Source organism: Cydia amplana, chromosome Z (genome assembly GCF_948474715.1).
Source record: "Cydia amplana chromosome Z, ilCydAmpl1.1, whole genome shotgun sequence".
In the NCBI taxonomy this organism is placed as follows: Eukaryota; Metazoa; Arthropoda; class Insecta; order Lepidoptera; family Tortricidae; genus Cydia; species Cydia amplana.
Genome location: NC_086096.1, coordinates 4,825,583 through 4,851,602, shown reverse-complemented (window position 1 = coordinate 4,851,602; position 26,020 = coordinate 4,825,583). Strand labels below are relative to the sequence as shown.

Genomic DNA, 26,020 nt, shown 5'->3' with positions numbered 1-26,020 from the left:
ATGCAACTACATATAATATTTTCTTAAAAGGTCTGGGGCCCGTTTCTCAAAATCTTGTAACTTGTAATACAAGTGGATGTCAATTTTTGACAGCTGTTGTTGGAAATGGACTTTTACTTGTATTACAAGTTACAAGCTTTTGAGAAACGGGACCCTGGAGGCAAAAATTGTACCATTATGTACATGTTGACTGTTCACTCTTTGAACGTCATACGTCACATTCCAAATACCACTCACACGCCAACATCATGGGCGTAACTGTCAACACCATTCCAATTCATTAAAATTTGCATGAATATAAGGTTCAATGATTATGAGCATAGAGAAATATAGTAAGACAAGAGTGCTCACTCCATACTTCAGTTAGACTATTAATTTCAGTGTCTGCATCTAGCATCGAGTAGCGGAACTATCAGTACTGCTACTTGACAATAGATGTAGCACCGACCGGAAAGTCTAAAGATCGGTTTTCCTAGGATAGCGGTGCGTCATATAGCGGCCGTCTCCATACTAAATAATACGGCTAAATATGGATGTCGTAGTATTTGTATGGAGACGGCCGCTATATGACGGCACCGCTTTCGGAGGAAACCAAAGCTTTATCTCAACAGCATAATACTTTCCGGTCGGTGCTACATCTATTGTCAAGTAGCAGTACTGATAGTTCCGCTACTCGATGCTATATGCTAATAGTCTTTTTGGTACTAAAACTGATGTATGGAGTGAGCAATTTATGTATTTTTTTTCTATATGCTATGAGCGTTCTTAGCGTTAAATAGAAAGGGTTAGGGCTCATTCAGACGGCGCGCGAACTCGTATACGATTTTAATTACATTGCGGACCATTGAGGTTACATCAATTTAGTCGACCGATCAAATGACGCAATGTAATGAAACTCGCATGCGAGTTCTCGCACCGTCTAAATGGGCCCTTACTGTACAATTTTTGGTCACACCCATAACTATATCTAACTAGGACGGTGTCTGTACAGCGATCATGGTATTCCATGATCATACTACTATACATATTCATATAACTTTCTACTATTGAAACCTAGATATTCAAGTGTTAGAAATAGTCATCTATTAATAACTCGCGGTCAGGTAAAAATGAGAAACTGCTATAGTTCGTTTTATTTAGCATTAGAAAGAAGGTAAGCGATCTTGACATGTCTTTTAATTGAAAAACGCTTTTTAAAAATCAGTAACTTATACTTATGAAAGCAGAAGAATATAAATGATCGTATTAGATTCATCGTTACATATTTGCCGTGACTTATTTTTAAAAGATGTTTTTCAATTAAAAGACACATCAAGATTGTTTACCTTTTTTCTAATGCTAAAAAAACGAACTCTAATTGATGTTTGTAGCGCGTTTATGAATAAGTGGGATAGTATATGTATAAACATATTGTTACCGCTATTTTAGAGTTCTAAGCTAATATTGCACCGACTTTGACAGAACAAACTCTGGCAGTGCCACTATAAACGTTGTTATTGTCATAGAAATTGGCGTTTATTGTGGAACCCCCCCACTTTGTTCTATCACAATGGGTACAAAGTTAGCTTGGTCCGACACGGCACGATTTTTTTCATAGTCTTTAGCACTCCCAAGCTCTATAACAGTCGCTATCAAATATGTCGGAGCGGCCGAGGAGCTAAAACATCTGAACACGCACTCTAACGCCTTGGCAATAGAGGCGTGTTCAGATATTTGTGAGTATCTTGGGTGCTCCGATATATCTGATGGCGGCTGTACAAGGTATAAAACTAACTAGGAAAGCATACGCTAGTCGGAATTGTAGCCGTCCTGCATGAGAGGCACCGTGTCTTCTCGCTTCCTCTCGCCGCGGTGCGGTATCTTGGTCACTCCCTCTAGCACGCCGATTTCTGATAGGCTGAAAATGATGAAATGGGTTTTAAATACTGCCACTTGCTCAGTTTTTTCACTGGTTGTATGCCTGTAGTGTAGTCAATCTGTGGTTTATTTTATTTTTTATTTAGTTTGGCGTCCGTCACTACGAAATCTAACCAGACCCTCCAAAGCGCCACCTAGCGCAAATTTTCGTCGAAATCTTTCGTGGCCAGCTTACTAATCCGAACGCTACGGGACGTACGCTCCGAGCGTTTAACGAAATGACACTTCCTACAAACCGAAATTTGACAGCGATTCCGGGACGAATCAGCTGTCCCTTTCTAATGTATCGCACTATCCCTTTCGGCTATTTAGGGTTGTCAAAATTCAAGTCATTGTCTTATCTGTGGTCGTGCAAGGTACGGGTACGGGACGTCAAGTTGTGTCAACCCTAATAATTGCTTGGAGCAATTCTGAGCCGAACGGAGCCGAGAATGCCCGAAAGGAGGAGTGTCGCCCCACTGAGGAAGGTTGATATTGGGATGTAGCCGCGCAAGTCAGTTAACACATTCATTGCCACCCAGCCAAACAAGACATCCGCGCCAGGCCAGAAAAATGTCGTCATATAAATCTGTAGTACCACTATCCGGACTATAGGACCCGTGCATGAACTATAGGCGGCAGCACAGGAGCTGTTAGATCTTTGGCATGAGGCGTAAATGTGTCGTTTATGCTTCCGATGTAGCTCACAAGATGGCAGAACCGTACAATATGCACAAGGAAACGTACCGACGAGAACGGTAGATAGTAGCACTTGCTTTGGCAATGTACTTGTGCACATATGTTTCTGATTCAGGCCACAAGGTGGCAGACCCTCCAACGCGCACGGTCCCTATCGGGTCGTCCGGCCTCGGAACGAAATCATAAAATACCCGATAGTCGTGTTTTCGGCACTGAATGTGTTAATAAGCCTCCAGTACGGATATGATGGTCGTTCTTGTCTACGTGACAGCGTGATAAAACGGTGTCCGTCACTTTCTTTCCCACGGTGTTAAACAGTGACAGTTATTTTATCACGTGGATAAAGATGGATAAAGCTATCCATAATAGGCTGGCTGGGTGACTCACACTAGCGCGTCATCGGAGGCGTTGGGCGTGAAGTACGGGTTGGCAGCGGCCGGCCGGAACTTGTAGCCGGTCATCACGAAGAACACGAACGTGGCCAGCTCGCGCGACATCTCGTCTATCCACGAGTACTGGAACGGCACCGTTATCTGTGGGGCAGGGCGGGACAGATAATAAGCCTCCAGGGTGACTCACACTAGCGCGTCATCGGAGGTGTTGGGCGTGAAGTACGGGTTGGCAGCGGCCGGCCGGAACTTGTAGCCGGTCATCACGAAGAACACGAACGTGGCCAGCTCGCGCGACATCTCGTCTATCCACGAGTACTGGAACGGCACCGTTATCTGTGGGGCAGGGCGGGACAAACATTAACGGCTTTATTCTTATGAATAACGACGACGTTTATACGTCTGCTAAGTTAATCAGCTGATGATCGTCGCTTGTCATCTCTCTTTGGCATAACGACAGATAGGGACAAACGACGATAATCAAGTGATTAACTTAGCAGCCGTTTATGAATAACGGCATAAATATTTATTAATTTATAAGAAAATATATGTGACGTGGGTTTGTCATATATGCAATTTCGACTCTCAGAATATTTATTTTGGATAGGTGGAGCTAAAGTCAATTTTTTTTTCGGTAGACTAAAATGACATTTCATAGTATGAATATAAAATGTCATTTAATACTATGAAATGTCTAATACTATGAAATAGACTTTAGGGGTCAGTATTAGTGATATAGATTTCTAAGAAACAGTTTATGGTACAGTCACCAGCAAAAGTTGCTAAGCGGGCGGGGTGTTCAAAATGGTCTTTACCCGTCTTTATTTTAAGAGAATAAGAGCGTGTCTAGGTAATTTTGAACACCTCGCCCGCTTAGCAACATCTGCTGCTGACTGTGCCGCTTTAGTAGAAGTCACAACCTTTAGCATATTATTATTTTATTATATCATTACGACGTAGCCCAAACCCTCTCCGCATGAGAGGAGGCCTGTGCCCAGCAGTGGGCCGTATATAGGCTCAAATTATAATTATATATCATTACAACGTCGATCAAAATACTACTTCTTAATAACTATAGGTACATTGGCACTATCCACTCAAAACCTAAAAAATATTCCTTATAATATAACTATTTTAACAGTACTTATGGTGCTACTTTACCGCCCTAGTGCGGTGATTGACACAATACGTGCATATGTCGAAAAATGTAAGGGCCATATGTACTGTAAAACGTTGTACAATACTCGTGCAAAAAGGTAATTCGCAAGTCGTGTCAATTTAAAACACTCCCTCCTTATAAGTATAACGTAACGTTGTTTTATAACAAACCTAGGTTTTGTAAGATGCGAAAATCTTGTCACCTTAACATAACTAACATAAGGCATTAGTCTAGAAGGATTTTCAGGCAAATTGTATTAGCCCGTAGTGTATATTTACCTTGAGCAGATAGACGATGAACCTCGTGAAGTATATGTAACACACCACCATTATGTAGAAGTGTCTGAACAGCTTTAGTTTCCGCAGGTTGATCGCTGCTTTACCGTCTGTGCTCGACGCGTCTTGTAAGTGACGTATCGACCTGGGAGAAAGTTTTTATTTATTTAATTACTCAACTACGGGACAAGATTATTTTATGAAATATTTTGATTTGACGATTCCCGCCTTGGGCACCGGTGGATTTGGTCATTTAGCTTTAGTGTATGATATCTATTTCAGTTTATTATTTAATTACTCTCAACACATAAACATTCGGGAGATAGCAGCGCTCAGGGGCCCGATTCTCAAAAGCTTGTAAATTGTAATACAATGGAAGTCCCTTTCTAACAAAAGCTGTCAAAAAGTGACATCCGCTTGTATTACAAGTAACAAGCTTTTGAGAAACGGGCCCCAGGACCGAGACAAGTGGCCTATGCTCAGCAATGGAAAAGGCTGAAATGATGAACTCCCAAACTTCGTCGATTTTTCATATATATATTCTATGAAATCACGACCGTAAGAAGCATAGTTAACTTTTCTGCCGACATAAAATCGCGATGTCTTGTATTGTATATGTATAGATGTCACAATTTAGAGACAGGCGAATGAAACGAATGATGAATGAATGGAGTTTCATACACTAAGTAAATTGTGTATGAAAATAACAGTAAATGGGGCAAGTTTTATGTCTATTACTTTATTACACGACTGATTTCTAGATCTAGGGATATTGCAAGCGCCCTAAGCCCTAGTGTATCTTCATATGTTTGCCAGATTAAGAGCAAATTGCACCAACCACTGATTAAAGGCAACCAGCAGGGATTAAGAGACTTCCCATTGAAAAAATAAAATTTAGCAAACGTTCTAACGGTTACAGAAGGGTTGGAGTAACCGAAATGTAAATGAAGCGTCTGTTACCACACGACGGGGAAGAGAATGGCGCCGCAGCACAGCAGGTCCACCAAGATGAAGGTGTCGCTCCACGCGTTGTGCTCCGCCGCGCCTTCCTCGCTCTCAGCTATTATGATTTCTGCCACGTTCGCCACCACCTACGAATGCACACATATTGTTGGTCAAACCAATTTGTCAGTCAGTACCACAGACAATCCAACCTCTAGACATAGCATAGTCGCGCTACCCCCTCTGCCACACATACGGTAGCGTTACTCCATCTTCGAGTCAATCCCGTGCCGTGATTGGTCCGTGTCTTTGAACGGACCAATCACGGCACGGGATTCGCTCAACTCGTCCCCCGCACCCCCGTATTTTTGGCAGCATCGGTTTCATAAAAGAATTGGCCTAAGCTCAGTCTAGAGGTTGGATTGTCAGTGGTCAGTACGAACCCAGGGATGTTGCGAACATCCGCAACCGCGGAACTTCCGCATTATTTTCAACATCCGCATCTGCATCCGCATCCGCATAAAATCGATGCGGAGCTTATGCGGATGCGGATGCCGAACAAGTCGGTACAGGAACGTCTTAGCGGCGGCGTAAGTGCTAGGTAATTTCGTCATTAGCTATAACGAAATCGTCTAGATTCAGAAAAGTCGGTTTATTAAATATAACGCACATAGGTGCGAAGAATATAGATTCTTACTCAAATACTAAACGTTTTGTTTTTTTTTTGTTAATAAAAAAATACTAAAAATGTAATATTTGACGTTTTCTAAGTACCTAATCTTGACATCCGCATTCGCATCCGCGGATGTGAGCCTTTAAATATCCGCATCCGCATCCGCGGATGTCAAAAAATCTGCATCCGCAACATCACTGGTACGAACCAGGAAAACTATACTCATCGTTTTCTTTTGGGTGCTAGTACTAGTGTAAGACAAAGATATACGTAGTATAATTCTCTTGTCTATGTTTGAAATGAGACAGTCTTTAGACAAACTATACCTATTATGCAAAGATCATTTAGGGGCCATTTATGTAGGCTTAGAACGCACTGCGATTAATTTCATGCGGTTTCAGAACCGCAAAAATTGTAACGTACGGCATGCTTCATAAGCACACGCACTAACATGAAAACTGCAACCGCAAGAATTTAAAAGCAGTGCGTTCTAAGTCGTATACTATGTGAATTATAATCGCAAATATGCGATTAACAAGAATAATATTTCATTATGTAAAAACTATACTCTGTACATAACTAGTAGTAACTATAGATGCTATATGTATTGTTGCAATAGATTTGTTTTTGCAAAAAAGATTGGAGAAGTTCATCAGACATATTATTAGCTTAACTATACATAGACACTCATTATCAAAACAATTTAGGAGCTACGTTCTGTTTCGTAAAATTATTCGAAATATAAATGTTATGCAAAAGAAAAATTGTATTCAATTTCATAATACCTGAAGTGGTATGACGATCATGAACAGTTTCTTGTCTCGATCCGCCAGGATGTGTTTGATGAAGTTCCACCCCGTGCCGACCAGCACTATCGTCACAAATAACACCGCGCCTTTGAGCCTGCCAATAAAAACAATATGTTATTATCTCTTCACGTAAACAGTTATAAAGAGAACACGAATCTATATAAACAAATAGATTTGCGGGCTCAGCACGGTTCCATTTTTATCGACTATCACTATGCCTGTCACTTTCGCACTTACATACTTGTTAGAACGTGACAGGTATGGTGATAAACGATAAAAATGCGACCGTGCTACTAGGGCTGGATTTTATCTATAACTAGCGACCCGTCCTGGCTTCGCTGGCGCTGACGGGGTAACAAATTATACAGAAACCTTCCTCTTGAATAACTCTTATCTATTAAAAACCGCATCAAAATCCGTTGCGTAGTTTTAAAGATCTAAGCGTACAGACAGACAAACAGCGGGAAGCGACTTTGTTTTATACTATGTAGTGATTTAATGGAATACTTTTTTTATTGATAGTGTTATATGTGTAGAGTCTTATGGTGTTACATATTTATAAACTTGTGGATTCATTTTTTATTTTGTTGTCGTTTTTTTTTTTTAATTTTTCTCAGATTTTGATGAAATTTGGTGGATAGATAGTTTCTCTATTCTGTAACGTACGCGCAATTTTACTGTATGTCCTACCAAAAATGTATGAATATTCCCATTTTTCCGAAATCAGTGGGAATTTTCATACTTTATTATGTACTCAATTTGGATTTTGTGACTATTCCGACTAGAATAAGGAACTTTTCAAACTACTAATTTTTATTAAAATCTGACAAAAAAATAAAAATCGGGTCTGTGATGTCGCGCCCCCAGCGCGCACACAATACAAGGCAGCAAGGCGACATCGCGGCGCAGCCACAGCGCGCCGACTGACCGAGGCGACACCCGCGCGACCCCGCGCCCCGACCCGTATATAACCCCGCGAACTTAAGCTTTGGATTCCTCCGAAAACGGTGCCGTCATATGACGGCCGTCATATAGCGGCCGCATAAGACGGCCGTCTTTACGGTGGCGACATGTGGAAAGTACCACGGCGTCATAACACACCGTCATCCACCAAGGTCAAAGCGGCAAATTTTAAAAATGTAGGCGCGATGGGATAACGTCCCATAGAAAATTTGAATTTCGCGCCTTTTAGCCTTGTCAGTAGACAAGATTTGCTTGATCATCTATAATTTACTTGGAGGATGAAATATCATCAGAAGAGGAAAATAATCGTAGTACGGAATCATTTATTCAAATCTCGTGTCATTTATTCTAAATGTCTAATATCTAATAAAACGTTCACGAAACTATCGACACCGTCATGACGGCCGTCATCTTACGTTACGTTGACAATCAACGTAACGTAACGCCGTCTAGGAAACCGCGCCATCTTCTTTACATAGACAACGTTCTAGTGACGTCAGTCAACGCTATATAGCGGCCGTAATATGACGGCACCGTTTTCGGAGGAATCCAAAGCTTTAGAGCATCGCGGCAACAGCCGTCTTCAAATGACGAGCGAAGCGACCGCCCCACAAGGCGAGGCGCGATCCGAAGGAGCCTCCGCAGCCGGAAGGCGGAAGAGGCCACTCGCACCCCCTCAAAAGGGTGTCGAACGAAACCCACTACTGCATCGCGGCAGACGCCTACAATAGGCACGACGCACACGCCAGCCTAAAGCTTTGGATTCCTCCGAAAACGGTGCCGTCATATTACGGCCGCTATATAGCGTTGACTGACGTCACTAGAACGTTGTCTATGTAAACAAGATGGCGCGGTTTCCTAGACGGCGTTACGTTACGTTGATTGTCAACGTAACGTAAGATGACGGCCGTCATGACGGTGTCGATAGTTTCGTGAACGTTTTATTAGATAGCGGTGACGCCATTTTGAATAAATGACACGAGATTTGAATAAATGATTCCGTACTACGATTATTTTCCTCTTCTGATGATATTTCATCCTCCAAGTAAATTATAGATGATCAAGCAAATCTTGTCAGTAGGAAAAGGCGCGAAATTCAAATTTTCTATGGGACGTTATCCCATCGCGCCGACATTTTTCAAATTTGCCGCTTTGACCTTGGTGGATGACGGTGTGTTATGACGCCGTGGTACTTTCCACATGTCGCCACCGTAAAGACGGCCGTCTTTTCCGGCCGCTATATGACGGCCGTCATATGTATGACGGCACCGTTTTCGGAGGAATCCAAAGCTTAAGCTACCGGTCGCCTTCTCTGTGGCCCCGAAACCTGGCCCCGCTCAAACGGTATCAGCAGGCTAGGGGTCGCGGGGTTGGATAACGGCCGGTAGTGACAAAGCTGGCACACACCAGACACACAGCCGTCCTCCAAACGACCGCCCCACAAGGTGGGGTGCGACCCGACACAGCCTCCGCAGCTGGAAAGCGGACGAGGCCACTCACACCCCCTCAAAAGAGTGTCGAACGAAACCCACTACTGCATCGCGCGCACACACACACACACACACACACACACACAGCCTCCACAGCTGGAAAGCGGACGAGGCCACTCACACCCTCCCAAAAAGGGGTATCGAAAGAAACCCATATGTATGTATGCGTCGCGGCAGTGTTTCTCGCAGTCTTGTCCCGCTCGCAACTGTACCGGCACTTGCTGACTATACGTCATCTTATGAGTGAGAGAAAGTAGTAGTAGTAGTAGCGAGCAAGAAATACTACACTTACTGTATCTACTTCTCGCGGAATGACGCGTCCGAACTCGCCCGAACGACCGCTGTCGCTTGTTCGTGTTACTTCGGTGGACGCGCGACCGAGACATCGCTTATCGCTTTAATTGTTGCTGAGGGAGTGTGAGCTGTACGGATATACTGACACATTCGAATTCGTAAAGACAAGAGTGACTCATGAAAAGAGAAAGATATATATCTTTTTTAACTATCACTTCTGTGTTACCCATCCCTAATCGCGGCAGTGTTTCTCGCAGTCTCGGACAGGCCGCTAGGGGCACAGCCCTCTGGCCTCGCGATGGGGGGGGGGGGGGGGAGGGCACGCATCAGAATCCAGAGCTTCCTTCCCCCTCATCCCTAGGTACTGTTCGTGCGGCGTGTGGACACGCGTCTGCGCACTACCTTTGTGGAGGTTTCTCCACCCTTCCTTTACAAGATAGATGATGCCGTGCGTGATAGACGCATCACCACATATCCTGGTTCCGAAATCCCGTAACTTTCCCGAGAAGATAGAACAATGCGGCGTGTGGTCACGCGTCTGGCACCGTACCCTTCAGTAATATCCTAGACTAATACCGCCCGTCATCAGCCTGAACCCGATCGCCGCCGCGAGGGTCAGCACAACTCCGTCTAGTTGTCACGAATAGCTTAGGGACTCGCGCCCGATATCATAGGTTACCTATAGATAAAGTAGAATTAGATAAAGACCGCAGATTATCTAGTTATAAATCAGTGTTTCTTTATTGGCTCTACAAGATATCTGATAACTTTTTGTCAGTGCGAGCCTTATGGTTTCGTCTTGGCAACATATTACATGAAAATGTTTTTGGTGGGATCAGTGTTTCTTTATTCACCCCAGTGTCCCCTCACTCCTAAACTAAGTCAAAAGACAACCCGAAGTCCCGTCTGGACTAAGGGAGATCATACAGCGCCACCCTCGCCCCGATGCGTTAACTACGAATCGTTTGTCTTTATCTATTGTCATGTCATTTTGACTTATGAATTTATAAAAAAGCAATAAAACACAATTTATACCTAAATCAGCCCCGTAAATTTTTATGAATAAAAGGGTTAAAATATAATACCAATACGTGTTCAAAATTTAACAGCTAATTATTAGATTAGAAAGCCACATCTAAACGTCTCAGTAGCCATAAAAGCGCCAGCACATCTAAATGCATCCATCCCTGTCTGTTATACACGATTGTCGCGGGAACACCCAAATATTCCGAAATGTGTTTTTCCGACTTTCATAACCTCGATTTTCATAATCCCGATTTTTTATATGTCCGAAATATCGAAATTACGACTTTGAAAATCACGACTATGCTATTACCGAAAACTTAAAATCCGATTGTCATATGCACGAAAGCTTAAAGTTCCGATTTAAAAAAATTCCGAGAATATTTTTTCCGAATTTGTCTATTCCGAAAAAATCATTGACCGATCGGAAAAAAAGTATTTCGGTATTCAGAAATTCGATCTTTTGTAAACTCGAAATAATGAAATTCGTGATTTTCAAAATAAGATTTAAACGAATTTAGACTTAAAAGTCTATATGTATAACTAACGAAAATCCGAATCGGAGCACCCCACTATCCACGTGGTCTTGTCTGTCCTACCCCTAGAGTGTATGTAAAAAGCCGGAGGCGCGGAGGGGAAGCAGCCCTCGCCCGCCGTAGCAAAGCGCAGAGCACAACGCGAGCCGTAGCGGCTGAGGCTGGTCGCCTCGGACCAGCAGGCCGAAGCTGCGGAGGTGAGCATTTGTGCCTGCGCTTTGCTACGCAAGGGCGAGGGGGCTGCTTTGCCCGTAGCGCCGGAGCAGATGCGGAACACGACCCGATAAATTCGGAATTTTAAAAATGGGGATAGTTAAAATAGGAATCACGTCAAATCGGAATTCAAAATTTCGGAATAATGACAATTCGGAATTCGTGATTTCAAAAATCGAAAATGTTACATCAGGTGTTTATCACTATCGGAATTTTTATATTCGGAATTATGTGGTTCGGAATTTTTAAAAATCGGCTTTTTTGCTATTCGGAAATATATACCTTCGTGATTTTCATCCTTCGTAATTACGACAGTCGGAATTTTGATGAATCGAGCATTTAAAAATCGGAATAATAAAGTTCGATATTCTAAAATTCGGCATTAAATATTTCGGAATTATGTAGTGTACCCGCATGTCGCATAATGTGTGTATCTGTGTGGTCATCCGTCTCTAAACCCACCCATCTTTATCAGCAACAGTATACTCACAGGTGAGTGATATAGTACAGTATGGCCCACGCCGTGACGTGCTCGCCCCTCGTCCTGATGAAGTAGTAGTTGATCCCGTGGAAGGCCAGCGAGAGCGCCTTGAGGTACGCCAGCACGCACATGAGGACGTGTATCCGGTACACGGGGTGCTTGCTGCTCTTGAGGATGAAGGTCCAGAAGCCGGCCGAAAGGAGGAATATGAGCGACATGGTGCTGTACAAGGCGGGGAGCGGCATCTCGCCCGCTGACAGGAAATTGCCGTCGTTACTTTCGTATATTTCTATCTGGAATAGAACAAACGCCATTTTTTTATAAATAAGCACCTGTAAAAAAAGGTATAACCTCGTGCCGTCCGCCATGAAAATAAAAACCGGCCAAGTGCGAGTCGGACTCGCGCACGGAGGGTTCCGCACCTTCAACAGAAAATAGAGCAAAACAAGGAAAAAAACAAGCAAAAAAACGGTCACCCATCCAAGTACTGACCCCGCCCGACATTGCTTAACTTCGGTTAAAAATCACGTTTGTTGTATGGGAGCCCCACTTAAATCTTTATTTTATTCTGTTTTTAGTATTTGTTGTTATAGCGGCAACAGAAATACATAATCTGTGAAAATTTCAACTGTCTAGCTATCACGGTTCGTGAGATACAGCCTGGTGACAGACGGACGGACGGACGGACAGCGGAGTCTTAGTAATAGGGTCCCGTTTTTACCCTTTGGGTACGGAACCCTAAAAAGCAACAACGGTTGCACTCCGGGAGTGCAGATAGAATTGAAAACTCACCTCACTATGTTACCGACGCCCGGTAACACGATACATACTTTTAGCGGAGGTATTCTATTTATTTATTATATATTATTATCATTCTCAAATAAGATCACACTTTTTCATTGACATGTTTATTTACATACTGCCATGAAAACGTCAAATTATTTGAACATAGGTAAAGAGTCTTGAAAAGGAGTCCGCAACATAAATGTCAAATAACATTGAGTTTTTCTTTATTGATTTAAATGCCATTTAAATTATGAGTAACCTTACGGGGCTTACGGTCACGTGATCGCCTTACGCTGTCTCGAGTTTATCATTTTTTCCCCACCTCAAAAAGTGCCCAGCGCCGCTAAAGAAGTTTTCACTTCAATAACCGGCCAAGTTTGAGTCGGACTCGCGTTCCAAGGGTTCAAAACATTCAGTCCGACTCACGCTTGACTGTACATTTCTAATAGGTTTTCCTGTTGTCTATAGGTAAAGAACTATTTAGTGTATTATTTACAAATTATTTGACCCAGTAGTTTCGGAGATAAAGGGGGAAATGGTCGGACAGACAGACAGACAGACGCACGAGTGATCCTATAAGGGTTCCGTTTTTTTTTTCTTTGGAAGTACGGAACCCTAAAAATTGATAGGACGTTTGAATCTAGTTGTATTTTTAATTAGACTTGCGACCGGCTTCGCGCCGGTTAACAAATTATACGCCGAAACCCTCGTCAAGAATCAGAATCACTTTATTGATAAGTGAAAACCGCATGAAAATCCGTTCAGTAGTTTTGACTTTATCGCGAACATCATACAAAAAATACAAACAGACACGTGGTGGGGAACATTGTTTCATATAAGGTGTAGTGATCGAATTTCATGTGTTCGAATATTTTACGAGATAAAAAAATACTGCTTTGGGTCTATTTAACCCCCTTTTCATAAACGCGCTACAAACCTCAATTAGCTAATAATCGTTAGTCCTTATCTGTCATTTTGACTTATGTATTTGTAAGAAAGGGATAAAACATAATGTAACTAAATCAGGCCCGTAGTTTTATGTATAAGTGTGTAAGAATCTAAGGACGACAATTAAGGATATACAAAAGCAAGAATTTACAGCTTAACGATTTATATGTGACGCTCCACGGATAAAGGTACCCTATGGTGCTTGGCGGTTACGTCGCGTAGCACCGCATTAGTATTGGAGCGTCGTTAATAACAGCGTAAGCACCAACCGCCATAAGGTATCTTTTACCGTGGAACGTCACAAACAAGAACGTCAGAAACGTCAAGAAACAAATTTTGTCTCTTTTTCTGTTGAACGAAAAAAAAGTGGTTTACTTACAACAAAGTTCATAGCGGGAGTGACTCCCTTGTCAGTCTTCGGGCAGTTGTGGAAGTAGAGGTTGTAGAGTCCCTCCTCTCGCACGGATGCCACGTACATTGCGAACTAGGGATATACAAGGTCATGTGAACTCGAAGTGCAGAGGGATGTAAGACATAAAAGCATTATAGAGCAAAACAATTTGATAAAAAGAAATAACTCTTTTATATTCAAGTACAAAGAAAATAGGTAATTTTGTATAGAATTACCCATTTTTTTTGCACTTTGCATAAATACATAGAAAACACCCAAGACTCGGGAACAAATATCTGTGCTCATCAAACAAATAAATGCCTTTACCGGGATTCAAACCCAGGACTGCGGCTTCACAGGCAGGGTCAATACCCACTAGGCCAGACCAGTCGTCGAATTCAAGTAACGAATATTCTTGCAGTAGTATAAGATTAAATTGAAAATGATGTCATACTTGATCAAATTAAAATATTTATATTATACTGGATGAACCAAATCTTGTCAGTAGTAAAAGGCGGCAAATTTAAAAAATCGCGGGTTAGCAACACTGTGTTCGAATAATTCCAAAATCGCGTGTCATCTGTGTGTTATCTGTGGAATGTGGATCGTGAATGACAGCCATCATCTTATTGTTTACATTCTGAATAGTTTCTATTTCAAGAGAAATTTCTGCTGTCACCATTAAATACCAAGATTATGCATGACCTCAAGCAAAGCTAAGGTGCCTACAATGTACAATCATGCTCGTTGACGGTAAACATTACTAAAATTTGAGGTTATGATAATTCACTCGAACTGACGTATGAAGGGCGGAAAAATAAACACGTTTTGGTTCGATGTACATTGCTGCTTTTCTTAGCGCAATTCTGCTCTTTGAGTGTTACATGGTGTTACCCTACTTTAATTTGCAGTACATTGCTACTGACAAGATTTGCTTGACGCACTTTATAATATTCATATTACACAAATAACTCACACTGGTGTTATAATAGTCGAAGCCATTTTTCGTCTCTTTTGTTATGGGCAGATGGGCGCAGGAACAAGGAGGAACGCATTCCGGGCCCTCTGAAATATACAAAGAAATGAAATAACGTGATTGTTCATAAATATAACTTATACAATAAGTAACATTAAATACTATTTTCTACGCCCGTACTTTTATTTGTCATTTAAAGGGTCGTGCACACACCTTTAAAACCCTACATTATAGTTGTCAAGACAAGTCTTTAGTCTATTCCCCAAAAAAGAATTTGTGCATACACGCAGTATCTTTTTGGCGATTTCACGATACTTCGTGTAATGACCATTTAAAAAATATTGAATGAAATACAGTGTTGCCAACCTTATTTTAAATGTCATCTTTGACAAATAAGTGAATCATAGACATGTTTTTTTTTTAATTTCATTCATTCTTTTCCCGCCCGTACCCTCCATTTTTGCTACTTCTTGAATTAAAAATATTTGTTAAATTTACAATTTAATTTCAAAGTAAGTTTTTGGTCGTAGAAAAAGTATTGTATGCAACGTTGTTTAACTGAGTCAAAAAATACTCGTGGCGTCTTTATTGACCTCTCTTAAACAACGGTTGCATAAAATACTATTTATTGTTACTTAGGGTCGGTTGCACCAAACTGTTCGTATCGTTCGTTAAAGAGTTCGCTAAATTTGTATGTATGGAAAGTTTCATAGTAAAGCGCCGGGGCGCGCCGGCTGACGTTGATCAGTCTGTCAAATATGGTTGGTGCAAACTGGCCCTTATTGTATAAATTATAGTGATCATACAATATATGATGACATGAGCCAATGTCTCCGGCGCGCCGCCTGAGCCCGGACGGGCCAACGTACTGTCAGCAGACCGCTTGTTTTACCGCGTGCTGCCAAAATCTACTCCGCTTGGCGCAATGCAACTGTATATGCCGGTTCCGTAGTACTTGGCTCCAAGGTCGTCATACTATGCCCAGCAGTGGGCTAGACTACTATACTCACTGTCGGCCGACCGCTTGGTGATGTAAGGATGGCGCCAGAAGCTACTCCGCTTGGCGCAATCTAACTGTATATGCCGGTTCTGTAGTACTTGGCTCCAAGGTTGTCATACTATGCCCAGCAGTGGGCTAGACTACTATACTCACTGTCGGCAGACCGCTTGGTGATGTAAGGGTGTCGCCAGAAGCTACTCCGCTTGGCGCGGTCCAGCGGTATATGCCGGTTCTGTAGTACATGGCTCCAAGGTCGTCATACTATGCCCAGCAGTGGGCTAGACTACTATACTCACTGTCGGCAGACCGCTTGGTGATGTAAGGGTGTCGCCAGAAGCTACTCCGCTTGGCGCGGTCCAGCGGTATATGCCGGTTCTGTAGTACATGGCTCCAAGGTCGTCATACTATGCCCAGCAGTGGGCTAGACTACTATACTCACTGTCGGCAGACCGCTTGGTGATGTAAGGGTGGCGCCAGAAGCTACTCCGCTTGGCGCAATCTAACTGTATATGCCGGTTCTGTAGTACTTGGCTCCAAGGTTGTCATACTATGCCCAGCAGTGGGCTAGACTACTATACTCACTGTCGGCCGACCGCTTGGTGATGTAAGGGTGTCGCCAGAAGCTACTACGCTTGTCGGGATCCAGCGGTATATGCCGGTTCTGTAGTACATGGCTCCAAGGTCGTCATACTATGCCCAGCAGTGGGCTAGCCTACTATACTCACTGTCGGCCGACCGCTTGGTGATGTAAGGATGTCGCCAGAAGCGACTCCGCTTGGCGCGGTCCAGCGGTATATGCCGGTTCTGTAATACTTGGCGCCAAGGTCGTCACACTATGCCCAGCAGTGGGTTAGACTACTATACTCACTTTCGGCCGACCGCTTGGTGATGTAAGGGTGTCGCCAGAAGCTACTCCGCTTGGCGCAATCTAACTGTATATGCCGGTTCTGTAGTACATGGCGCCAAGGTCGTCATATTATGCCCAGCAGTGGGCTCATAGCCTACTATACTCACTGTCGGCAGACCGCTTGGTGATGTAAGGGTGCCGCCAGAAGCTACTCCGCTTGGCGCGGTCCAGCGGTATATGCCGGTTCTGTAGTATATGGCTCCAAGGTCGTCATACTATGCCCAGCAGTGGGCTAGCCTACTATACTCACTGTCGGCCGACCGCTTGGTGATGTAAGGGTGTCGCCAGAAGCTACTACGCTTGTCGGGATCCAGCGGTATATGCCGGTTCTGTAGTATATGGCTCCAAGGTCGTCATACTATGCCCAGCAGTGGGCTAGCCTACTATACTCACTGTCGGCCGACCGCTTGGTGATGTAAGGGTGCCGCCAGAAGCTACTCCGCTTGGCGCGGTCCAGCGGTATATGCCGGTTCTGTAGTATATGGCTCCAAGGTCGTCATACTATGCCCAGCAGTGGGCTAGCCTACTATACTCACTGTCGGCCGACCGCTTGGTGATGTAAGGGTGTCGCCAGAAGCTACTACGCTTGTCGGGATCCAGCGGTATATGCCGGTTCTGTAGTATATGGCTCCAAGGTCGTCATACTATGCCCAGCAGTGGGCTAGCCTACTATACTCACTGTCGGCCGACCGCTTGGTGATGTAAGGGTGTCGCCAGAAGCTACTACGCTTGTCGGGATCCAGCGGTATATGCCGGTTCTGTAGTATATGGCTCCAAGGTCGTCATACTATGCCCAGCAGTGGGCTAGCCTACTATACTCACTGTCGGCCGACCGCTTGGTGATGTAAGGGTGTCGCCAGAAGCTACTACGCTTGTCGGGATCCAGCGGTATATGCCGGTTCTGTAGTATATGGCTCCAAGGTCGTCATACTATGCCCAGCAGTGGGCTAGCCTACTATACTCACTGTCGGCCGACCGCTTGGTGATGTAAGGGTGTCGCCAGAAGCTACTACGCTTGTCGGGATCCAGCGGTATATGCCGGTTCTGTAGTATATGGCTCCAAGGTCGTCATACTATGCCCAGCAGTGGGCTAGCCTACTATACTCACTGTCGGCCGACCGCTTGGTGATGTAAGGGTGTCGCCAGAAGCTACTACGCTTGTCGGGATCCAGCGGTATATGCCGGTTCTGTAGTATATGGCTCCAAGGTCGTCATACTATGCCCAGCAGTGGGCTAGCCTACTATACTCACTGTCGGCCGACCGCTTGGTGATGTAAGGGTGCCGCCAGAAGCTACTCCGCTTGGCGCGGTCCAGCGGTATCTGTGATCGGTTCTGGTACAGGTGCATGGCTTTCAGGTCGTTCCCTTTGCAAGTTATGTTTAACCTGAAACATGGAAAATGAGAAAATATAACCAGCCGTCCTCATCTACCACGTTATGGGTTCCTCTCGCACTTACATTCTTGTTAGAAAGTGACAACAAATATGACATACGATACGATAGTCTCCCCTCCCCTTCCCTCGTAATCACTATTTTACAAGACTTATTAAGAACCCGATCACCGAACCGATCACAAAAGCATTAAAACAGTTTAGTTATTCATTGGATTAAAACAATTAGTTTCGCTATCCAAATAATACATTTTTATGGCTTTAGAATAAATTTTCCTTTTAACCACTACTTCTGTAAGGTTATCTATGCTGATATCCCCTGATACCATATATAGATAGGTCTATTGAACGAATAACTTAATAAAAGGGTAAGTAATGTATCAACCTTTTATCGCTATCTCTGCCAAAATATAAGCGCTTAGAAAAAGTATCAGAAATTTAATTAATTCAGTTCTAAGCAACACTAACTTTATAACCTAGTTTCATAAATGATCAATATTTTATTCCTAAACGGGTTGATGACACTCACTTCAAGTTATTGAAGTCCATTTTAAGGAACACCACGATGGCGGGGTGCTGCGGCACACGCAGTCCTTTAGGAAGAACATCGTCAGAACAACACTCACTTCAGGTTGTTGAAGTCCATCTTAAGGAACGCGATGGCGCGGTGCTGCGGCGCACGCTATCCTTTAGGAAGAACATCGTCATAACAACACTCACTTCAGGTTGTTGAAGTCCATCTTAAGGAACGAGATGGCGCGGTGCTGCGGCACACGCTGTCCTTTAGGAAGAACACCATCAGAACAACACTCACTTCAGATTGTTGAAGTCCATCTTAAGGAACACGATGGCGGGGTGCTGCGGGGAGGTGTAGCCGCTCTCGCTGTCCTTTAGGAAGCACGTGTCGGAGTGCGCCTCCAGGTACGGGCTGATGGCGTCGTTCACCGTGCGGTCGAGGGTGAAACCGTACTGCAAGAGTAATATAACTACAGTCAGTACATGAGTCAGTTCTCTCTCTGATATTTCTTACATGAGTGTTTATTCGCCTCTTTGCTTCTAAATATAATCACAGAATAAATAATAGTACTAGGTACAGAAGATTCACTCTCTAACAAAACGCGTCTGTTACGACAGATGTGACCGCAAGGTGGCGCAAGCGCGAGCAGGCGTCCGTTTCGTAGCGGTGCGCGGCAACTACTATGGCTAGACACCAAAATTGGTGTGGGCCCCATGTACTTGTAGGTACTTGAAGCGACGCGACGAAATCGCGGAGTGAGCCACGTCTGATATAATCTGAAATCTCTGGTAAAAAACAGTATCATACTTACGTTACGTTAGAGCCAAGTAATGTCGAATGTTTTCTATGGGACAGCTCTTTTTTTTTTCATTCTAAACTACTAGACTTTGTCCGCGTAGAAGTCGTTTAAAAAATTTGACCCCGTTTTTAGCCCCCATGGGGTTGAACTTCAAAAAATCTGTCACCTGCTTTCATGATATCTAAACATTAAATAAATGTAACTTTCTTGGCCGCTTTAATATGATCAAAAGTACAATGAACATATAATAAAGACATTCTAGGCATATCATTATTTAACAGCGCCATCCAGTTTTAAGGTTTTTAAACCTTTTCTAATGCTTTATTTATGCTTTAAATGTGCTTTAGTGACCCTAACCGCGGTCACTCCAGTTCAATTTTACATTTTGAATTTATAAATAGATAGACAGTTTTCATACGCAAATAACTAAAATGTGAGAATAATATTTAATGTAAACTACAACATTGACGATTCTCGTTTGGGTGTTGGCAGTCTTCTTTAATTACTAGACTCTAGTTGTAAGTTGTTTGAACAGCGAGCTGCAAAATTACATGGACACACTATGAATGAATTCATGCAATTTAACATGGTGTACATACCTCCCCAGGTTCCACGTTTGAGGGTAGTTTGAAGTTGACCATGCGAACATCGAGCACCCCTCCTTGGAAGAACCCGAAGGTGGTCAGGTCCACGTAGTGTCGGTAATCATCCTGTAACATTACAATATTCATTAAGAAGTGGCTTTGTCTTAGTAGATGTCGTTACGAGTAGGTAAGGACTCTTTCTACAGACCCCGTCGTCAAAAAGCCACTCTCACACAATCTAAATTGCGCTCTCATTATAAAACAGCATGCTTAAATTACATGGAACTTGGCTCGAACATACGTAACATATTATTTATGTCTGGTACTAGTTTTTGTTGCTAAAAGAATTAGCAAGTAGAAGGTCTGTATATAAAACTTCACCTCGCTCTAATTTCTAGCAACGAAAACTAGTACCAGTCAGATTTATGTTACTTGAATGTTCATGTCAAAGTTCATGTTATTTCAGAATGTATTTCTAAAATGAGAGCGTAACCTAGATTGTATGGCGGCCATTGACGTATATCTCAGGACTGGCCTTACGGGCAATAAAAATGGGGCAAGAATGGGGCCTGTACAGCGGTGTGACACCGCTACAACGCGATTGGTTGATGAGTTCGCATCTCGCGCGCGATTGGTCGCAACTAGTTGCGTTAGATTGCACGATTGGCTCGAATTCGTAAGTGACACCGCTGAACTAGTACCATTTTTAATGCACGTAAGGCCCGTCCTGAGATATACGTCAATGATGGCGGCGGCTCTTAATCTGTATGACTCTTAAGAATGTAGGTACTTGATTATTTTACAAAACAAGATTATGGGTTGAAATTTTAAGGAAGGTTTTTGCTTAAGGGTGGTATCCCACTCGTCCAAGATCTTTGTCCAATCCAATGTGTATTTGCGTCTCACGTTTTGCTTTAAAAATGTGACACGCAGTGAACATCTTAGACAAGTTCTAACAATACAATAGCTAATCGAATGATGTGGCTACTAATACACCCCTCAAGATTGGGGCCATAATTATGTTTTGTTATGGATTTCAGTTCTTTGGGCGTTAAAGACAGTCGACAGTAAAAGGGTATTAAAAATATTTTATTACCAGAGACACATTTTTCGCGAATTTCTGAAGAGCCATGAAAATCGTTGTTTTGTAGGTACCTACGACCGTCTTAATGACTTTTTGTTATTTGGCGTCGTGACCCAGTACTAAACATCCAGTAATCTAATTATTGTACATACTTACTCTACCAATACCGTTTTGAAGTGATAGACATACATGTGTGTGTACCATTAGTGTCTATTAATATAAAATAAATAAATTCGCACAGTCATGTTTTTGTTTCAATAAAGAAGTATCCTTAATTAGACACTTTTAAGAAATATAATGATGCAAACAAAATGACAAAAACACATATTAAACCGACGTTAAAAAATAATAAAAGTGTTTAAATGTACCTACATGGTTTTTTTTTATTAGTAAGTAGTATAACATATTTATTACGTAAGGATTTACAGTCAAAGTATTTGATAACTTTGCTACTTTATACCTTGTTACGGTGACAATTGATATAAAAGCCACTATTACGGATTTCTTATTAATTTCAAGGAATTCAAGGTCCAAATTAGCACAGAAATCCAATTCCTTAACCATATGTTTTATGCTGTTGACTGTACATATTGAACATCAGTATGCAAAATATTTACAATAATGTGTTATATAAGAATACTAGTGACCCGCCCAGGCTTCGCACGGCATGTTAGTTTAACTAATAAAACATTTGCAAATTATACACCTAAACCTTCCTCAAGAATCACTACTAATAGGTGAAAACCGCATGAAAATCAGTTTAGTAGTTTTTGAGTTTATCTTGAACATACAGACAGACAGGCGTGACAATGAACTTTGTTTTATAATATGTATTGATATTGATCGCATATTTCATATGCAACTCTATAACTTTACGCTCTGCAAGACTATGAAAAAAGTTAGTACATGCAACAAAAAGAAAATAGATTCGCTCAGGAGCATGAAAAGCCTACTACATATAGCTGTTAGATAGATCATAAGATCAGGGTACAGCATACCAATTCTTTAAGAGTTCATTAAGACAGTGTGAGAGTGTGTATGTAAATTTAGCTTTTCTTAAATATCAGTAGTTGAGTGATTAGTTGAATTGGTTGTACCTTAGTAGTCAATCTGAGCTATAAAGGTTCTTGGCATTTAATGACTTGAATACTAAGAGAGCTAATCAATGTTGCTATGAATCTACCATAACATTATTTAAAATAGGTCATTCAGAGGCATTTTAGTTGCCACCTCTAAAAACAAAACAAGGAAATACTGCAACCAATATTAGGAACAATCCAGTTGAGTAATTAATATACTTTGCAGTTATAGATTTAACTTATAAATTGTATTGAACAATATAAGAAACAATGAATAAAATTTTTAAAAAACCACTGACACATTTCCAACAAGCATAGCTAAGACTTGTCTCAACACACAACTGGGTTTTAAAATAATCACACTCAAATTGGTTAATCCGTTTAAACTTATTCAAGTTATAATACACCCCTCTTATGCTTTTTATACATCCAATGTAAGCAATTCGGCAGTACAGGCTGAACCCAGGGTTAGAGTCACAGTAAATATGAATGATTTTTTGTTAGAATATGTTTTTATTGCATTGCGGTTTAATAATATAAATCACTTATATAGATTGTTCTATATCTGTTGTAACTTTAGTTGACATTATTGAACACAAATCCCTAAGTATTTAATAATTTATGTAAATAGCTAAGCACAAAATTATGTAGTTTTCTTGACATGCACTAACTTTTAACATAAATATTTGCAGATTTATAGTAAGTATCAGTGATTCTGAAATAATCCACTCGGCTAATTGTTTCCTGGATGCTGAATAAAATTGCACGAATAATTTAGCACAGCTCTGACAACAATAACCAGCCAACCGCAAAGTTGATCGTCATTAATCCAATATACACATTCATGTTCTATAATGTTAAATTATAAAATAAACGACCATGTTTGACATGATTTACGTATAAGTTTACATCCCGACGCTTGTTATTAAACATATTACTACGTTTAAACTAGCAGGAGCAACAGAAAATAGTAAAATATGTTTATTATCCTTACCGTAAGAGGCAACTTGTGTATTCTGGCTTTTACTGCAACAATAGCAGTTAGTACGATTACGGAAATTATCTTCACTAAATAAACCATGTTTCATGACTAGTCTCGTAATGTTTTGGCGAAAAATGCGATAGTTTCAATATTAATTTTCTGTTTTATACGTTATAATAAATTCATTTTCAATGCAATTGACTTGACTGACTGCGACTGTCTATTTGGTTCTCCACAGATAACATTATATAATGACAGCGTTTTACACAAAAATAAAACGCTAATTAAATAACTTACCATATTCGGAACCTAAAGTAATATATTGAGAGTGGCAACACTGTAGTTAGTCGTATTGTCCTTTTCTAGCATATACGTCCATCTCTCTCCCACACCCCCACCACTTCAGGCAGTTGCGTTTGACAATTTTGACAGTTAGAAACAAACGCAAATTACCTCATTGTCTCAAAATTATACATATTTACACCAGGCAGGATTAAAACTTTAGGTTCCGAATATGGTAAGTTATTTAATTAGCGTTTTATTTTTGTGTAAAACGCTGTCATTAAACAACTGTACCGATATTCGGAACCTAAAGTAATATATTGAGACGTGTTTGTTATCGCCTGGTGGTGGGAAGACGCCAAGCCAATGTGATTATACATGTACTTACATATTATGTATATGTAATATTATTATATTAGGAGTGTTTAATTAATTAATTAATTATGTAGTACACCCTTTATTTTAATACATGTGAGGAGAGAGGTATTTAGTAAAGCATACAATTTTATATACCATTATATTATGATACTAACTTTCCATTTTATATACGTATTTAATGTAGGTACTTATAAATTTTCAACGAAAATAAGTGAGCTATAGTACTTAATTATATGTATGTGAGACTATGTAAAAGAAGATAAGTCAGTCTACTCTTCAGGGAGCATACAACATCTGTGATATGGAGTGATGTAATTAAAATATGAAAAGATAAAAATCATAAAGTACTCGAGTAGTTTTTATTTATAACTCCCAATTATTGACAAATTTGATAATAATTATCTAGTAAGGTAAGCAGTTGCAGGATATAACAAGGACAAGACCTTTCTTATTTCCAGAATCCCTCAGGATTAAGTAGACGAATATTTTAAATATTCGTTATATCACTATCACTACCCACAAAGTTAATATTGGGTAGGTACTTAATAAAATGTCATAGGGAATACTTTTAATGATTTTACTGAATTATTTTAATGACTGTGAGCCAGTGTGAGCTATTTATTTGGTTATAGCTATAAAATGCATTTAATCGTTTGTACGCTTTACTAACGCGAACGCGAGCTAATGGACCTAAACAAACCTTACTTAAAATTGTGAAGGTTACTTTGAGAGCTTAAGCCATATCATAATACTCATGTGGGCACTAGTTACGACGCTTTTTTGGTGCTCTTGGCGTTCAAATGGTAAATGTAGAATTGCCACAGAGCTTTATCAATGATATTTGTATAGGTGCAGCTCATTCTGCTTATATTCATGTTTAGCTATCATCAAGTGACCTTAATTGTACTCATTATTGTCTATATATGCAGTATGAGTAGTTTACCTTATCTGGTGCCTACTAGTAGACATAAACTTGATTGTTTCTGAACGCTAAAGTGGCTTAATTTATGTAAACCATTCATAGACATAGCTTAATTCTGAATATTCAGTCTTCTCTTTCCAGATTAAGAATAAGGTACTTAATTCGAAACCTTAGCTCATCGCATATGTGTTTTTAACCAAAATGAAAATTTGTGTTTATTTTGTGATTTTACATTATTTGCAATAACTGTGCGGAACCATGGGGTCCCCGACCTTTTGCCGGGCACCCGTGGGCCCAAAGCCAACAGCGCAGATGCCGTTTAAGAGGAACCTCTATTTTATCCAATGCTAGGGTCAACACTTTGTCGAATATATTTGATATTTATGTATATTTATCCTCCTTATGACCTAAGGGTAGGTAATTGTAACTTTTTGATATCAAATATACGCAGAATAGTCAATTATTTTGTATTCTGAAGTGCATATATTACTGGATTTGGGCCAGTGTGCTTTTGTATACTATATCTCTGGCCTCCTATATAGGCTAGTCTATTAACATCCCGCCTCCTGGAAGGCAGTATACAGACTTCTTAGATATATTCACGGTAGTGCTAAGAGTGTGGACCTGGTTTTCCGACACTTGACTGCATGAGATTATTTTTTTCAGGTCTCGAGCAAGAAGGGTGCCTAGATAGGTTGAGGTCCTCAACTTGTGGATTTGGTAGGAGCAAGACACAGACGGGGTGTAAATTAGTTAATCCACCATGTTTCAAGAGATTCATGTGCATTCATGCCTTCAGGTTACACTGTAGAGACAGACTAACACTTTGGCAGAGTTTTGCTAACATATAATAAATTATTGCATTTGTTTGGGTGTACAATTACATGTTCCACACCAAAAACATAATTATTTATATATTTCAATCTATTTTTGAAAGGTTTGCGTTTCAAAATAGCTTCGCCTTTTCGCAAGGCGTGCTCCTGTTCCCCTATTTTATTGTGCAAAGCGAACAGTATCACAATGCTATAATTTTGTATAAATTGAGAACTAGAGGGTCATGCCCTAGACGTGACCGCCCAGAAACTGTGCTAGAACCGTTCGTGCAAACCATTCAGTCACTATTTTTAAAAACCTTTTGTAGTGGGTACATTC

At 41.3% G+C, this 26,020-nt stretch overlaps 1 protein-coding gene across 2 annotated transcripts; it reads right to left on the bottom strand.

The window, feature by feature from the left end:
- Nucleotides 1-1,737: 1,737 nt before the first annotated feature.
- Nucleotides 1,738-23,518, bottom strand: LOC134660899 (protein GPR107). 2 transcript variants are annotated; one of them, XM_063516768.1, is made up of 12 exons: nucleotides 23,299-23,518; nucleotides 20,157-20,267; nucleotides 19,056-19,210; nucleotides 18,102-18,235; nucleotides 14,944-15,032; nucleotides 13,956-14,060; nucleotides 11,852-12,135; nucleotides 6,819-6,936; nucleotides 5,379-5,509; nucleotides 4,422-4,563; nucleotides 3,175-3,320; nucleotides 1,739-1,897 (listed from the first exon to the last, which is right to left on the bottom strand). In XM_063516768.1, the coding sequence occupies exons 1-12, from the start codon at nucleotides 23,383-23,385 to the stop codon at nucleotides 1,789-1,791; spliced, it is 1,611 nt and encodes a 536-aa protein (XP_063372838.1). In that variant the 5' UTR covers nucleotides 23,386-23,518; the 3' UTR covers nucleotides 1,739-1,788. The 2 variants fall into 2 exon arrangements, with proteins under 2 accessions (XP_063372839.1, XP_063372838.1); XM_063516769.1 differs by lacking the exons at nucleotides 19,056-19,210; nucleotides 20,157-20,267; nucleotides 23,299-23,518 and adding an exon at nucleotides 18,868-18,900 and having other exon boundaries at nucleotides 1,738-1,897.
- Nucleotides 23,519-26,020: the final 2,502 nt, after the last annotated feature.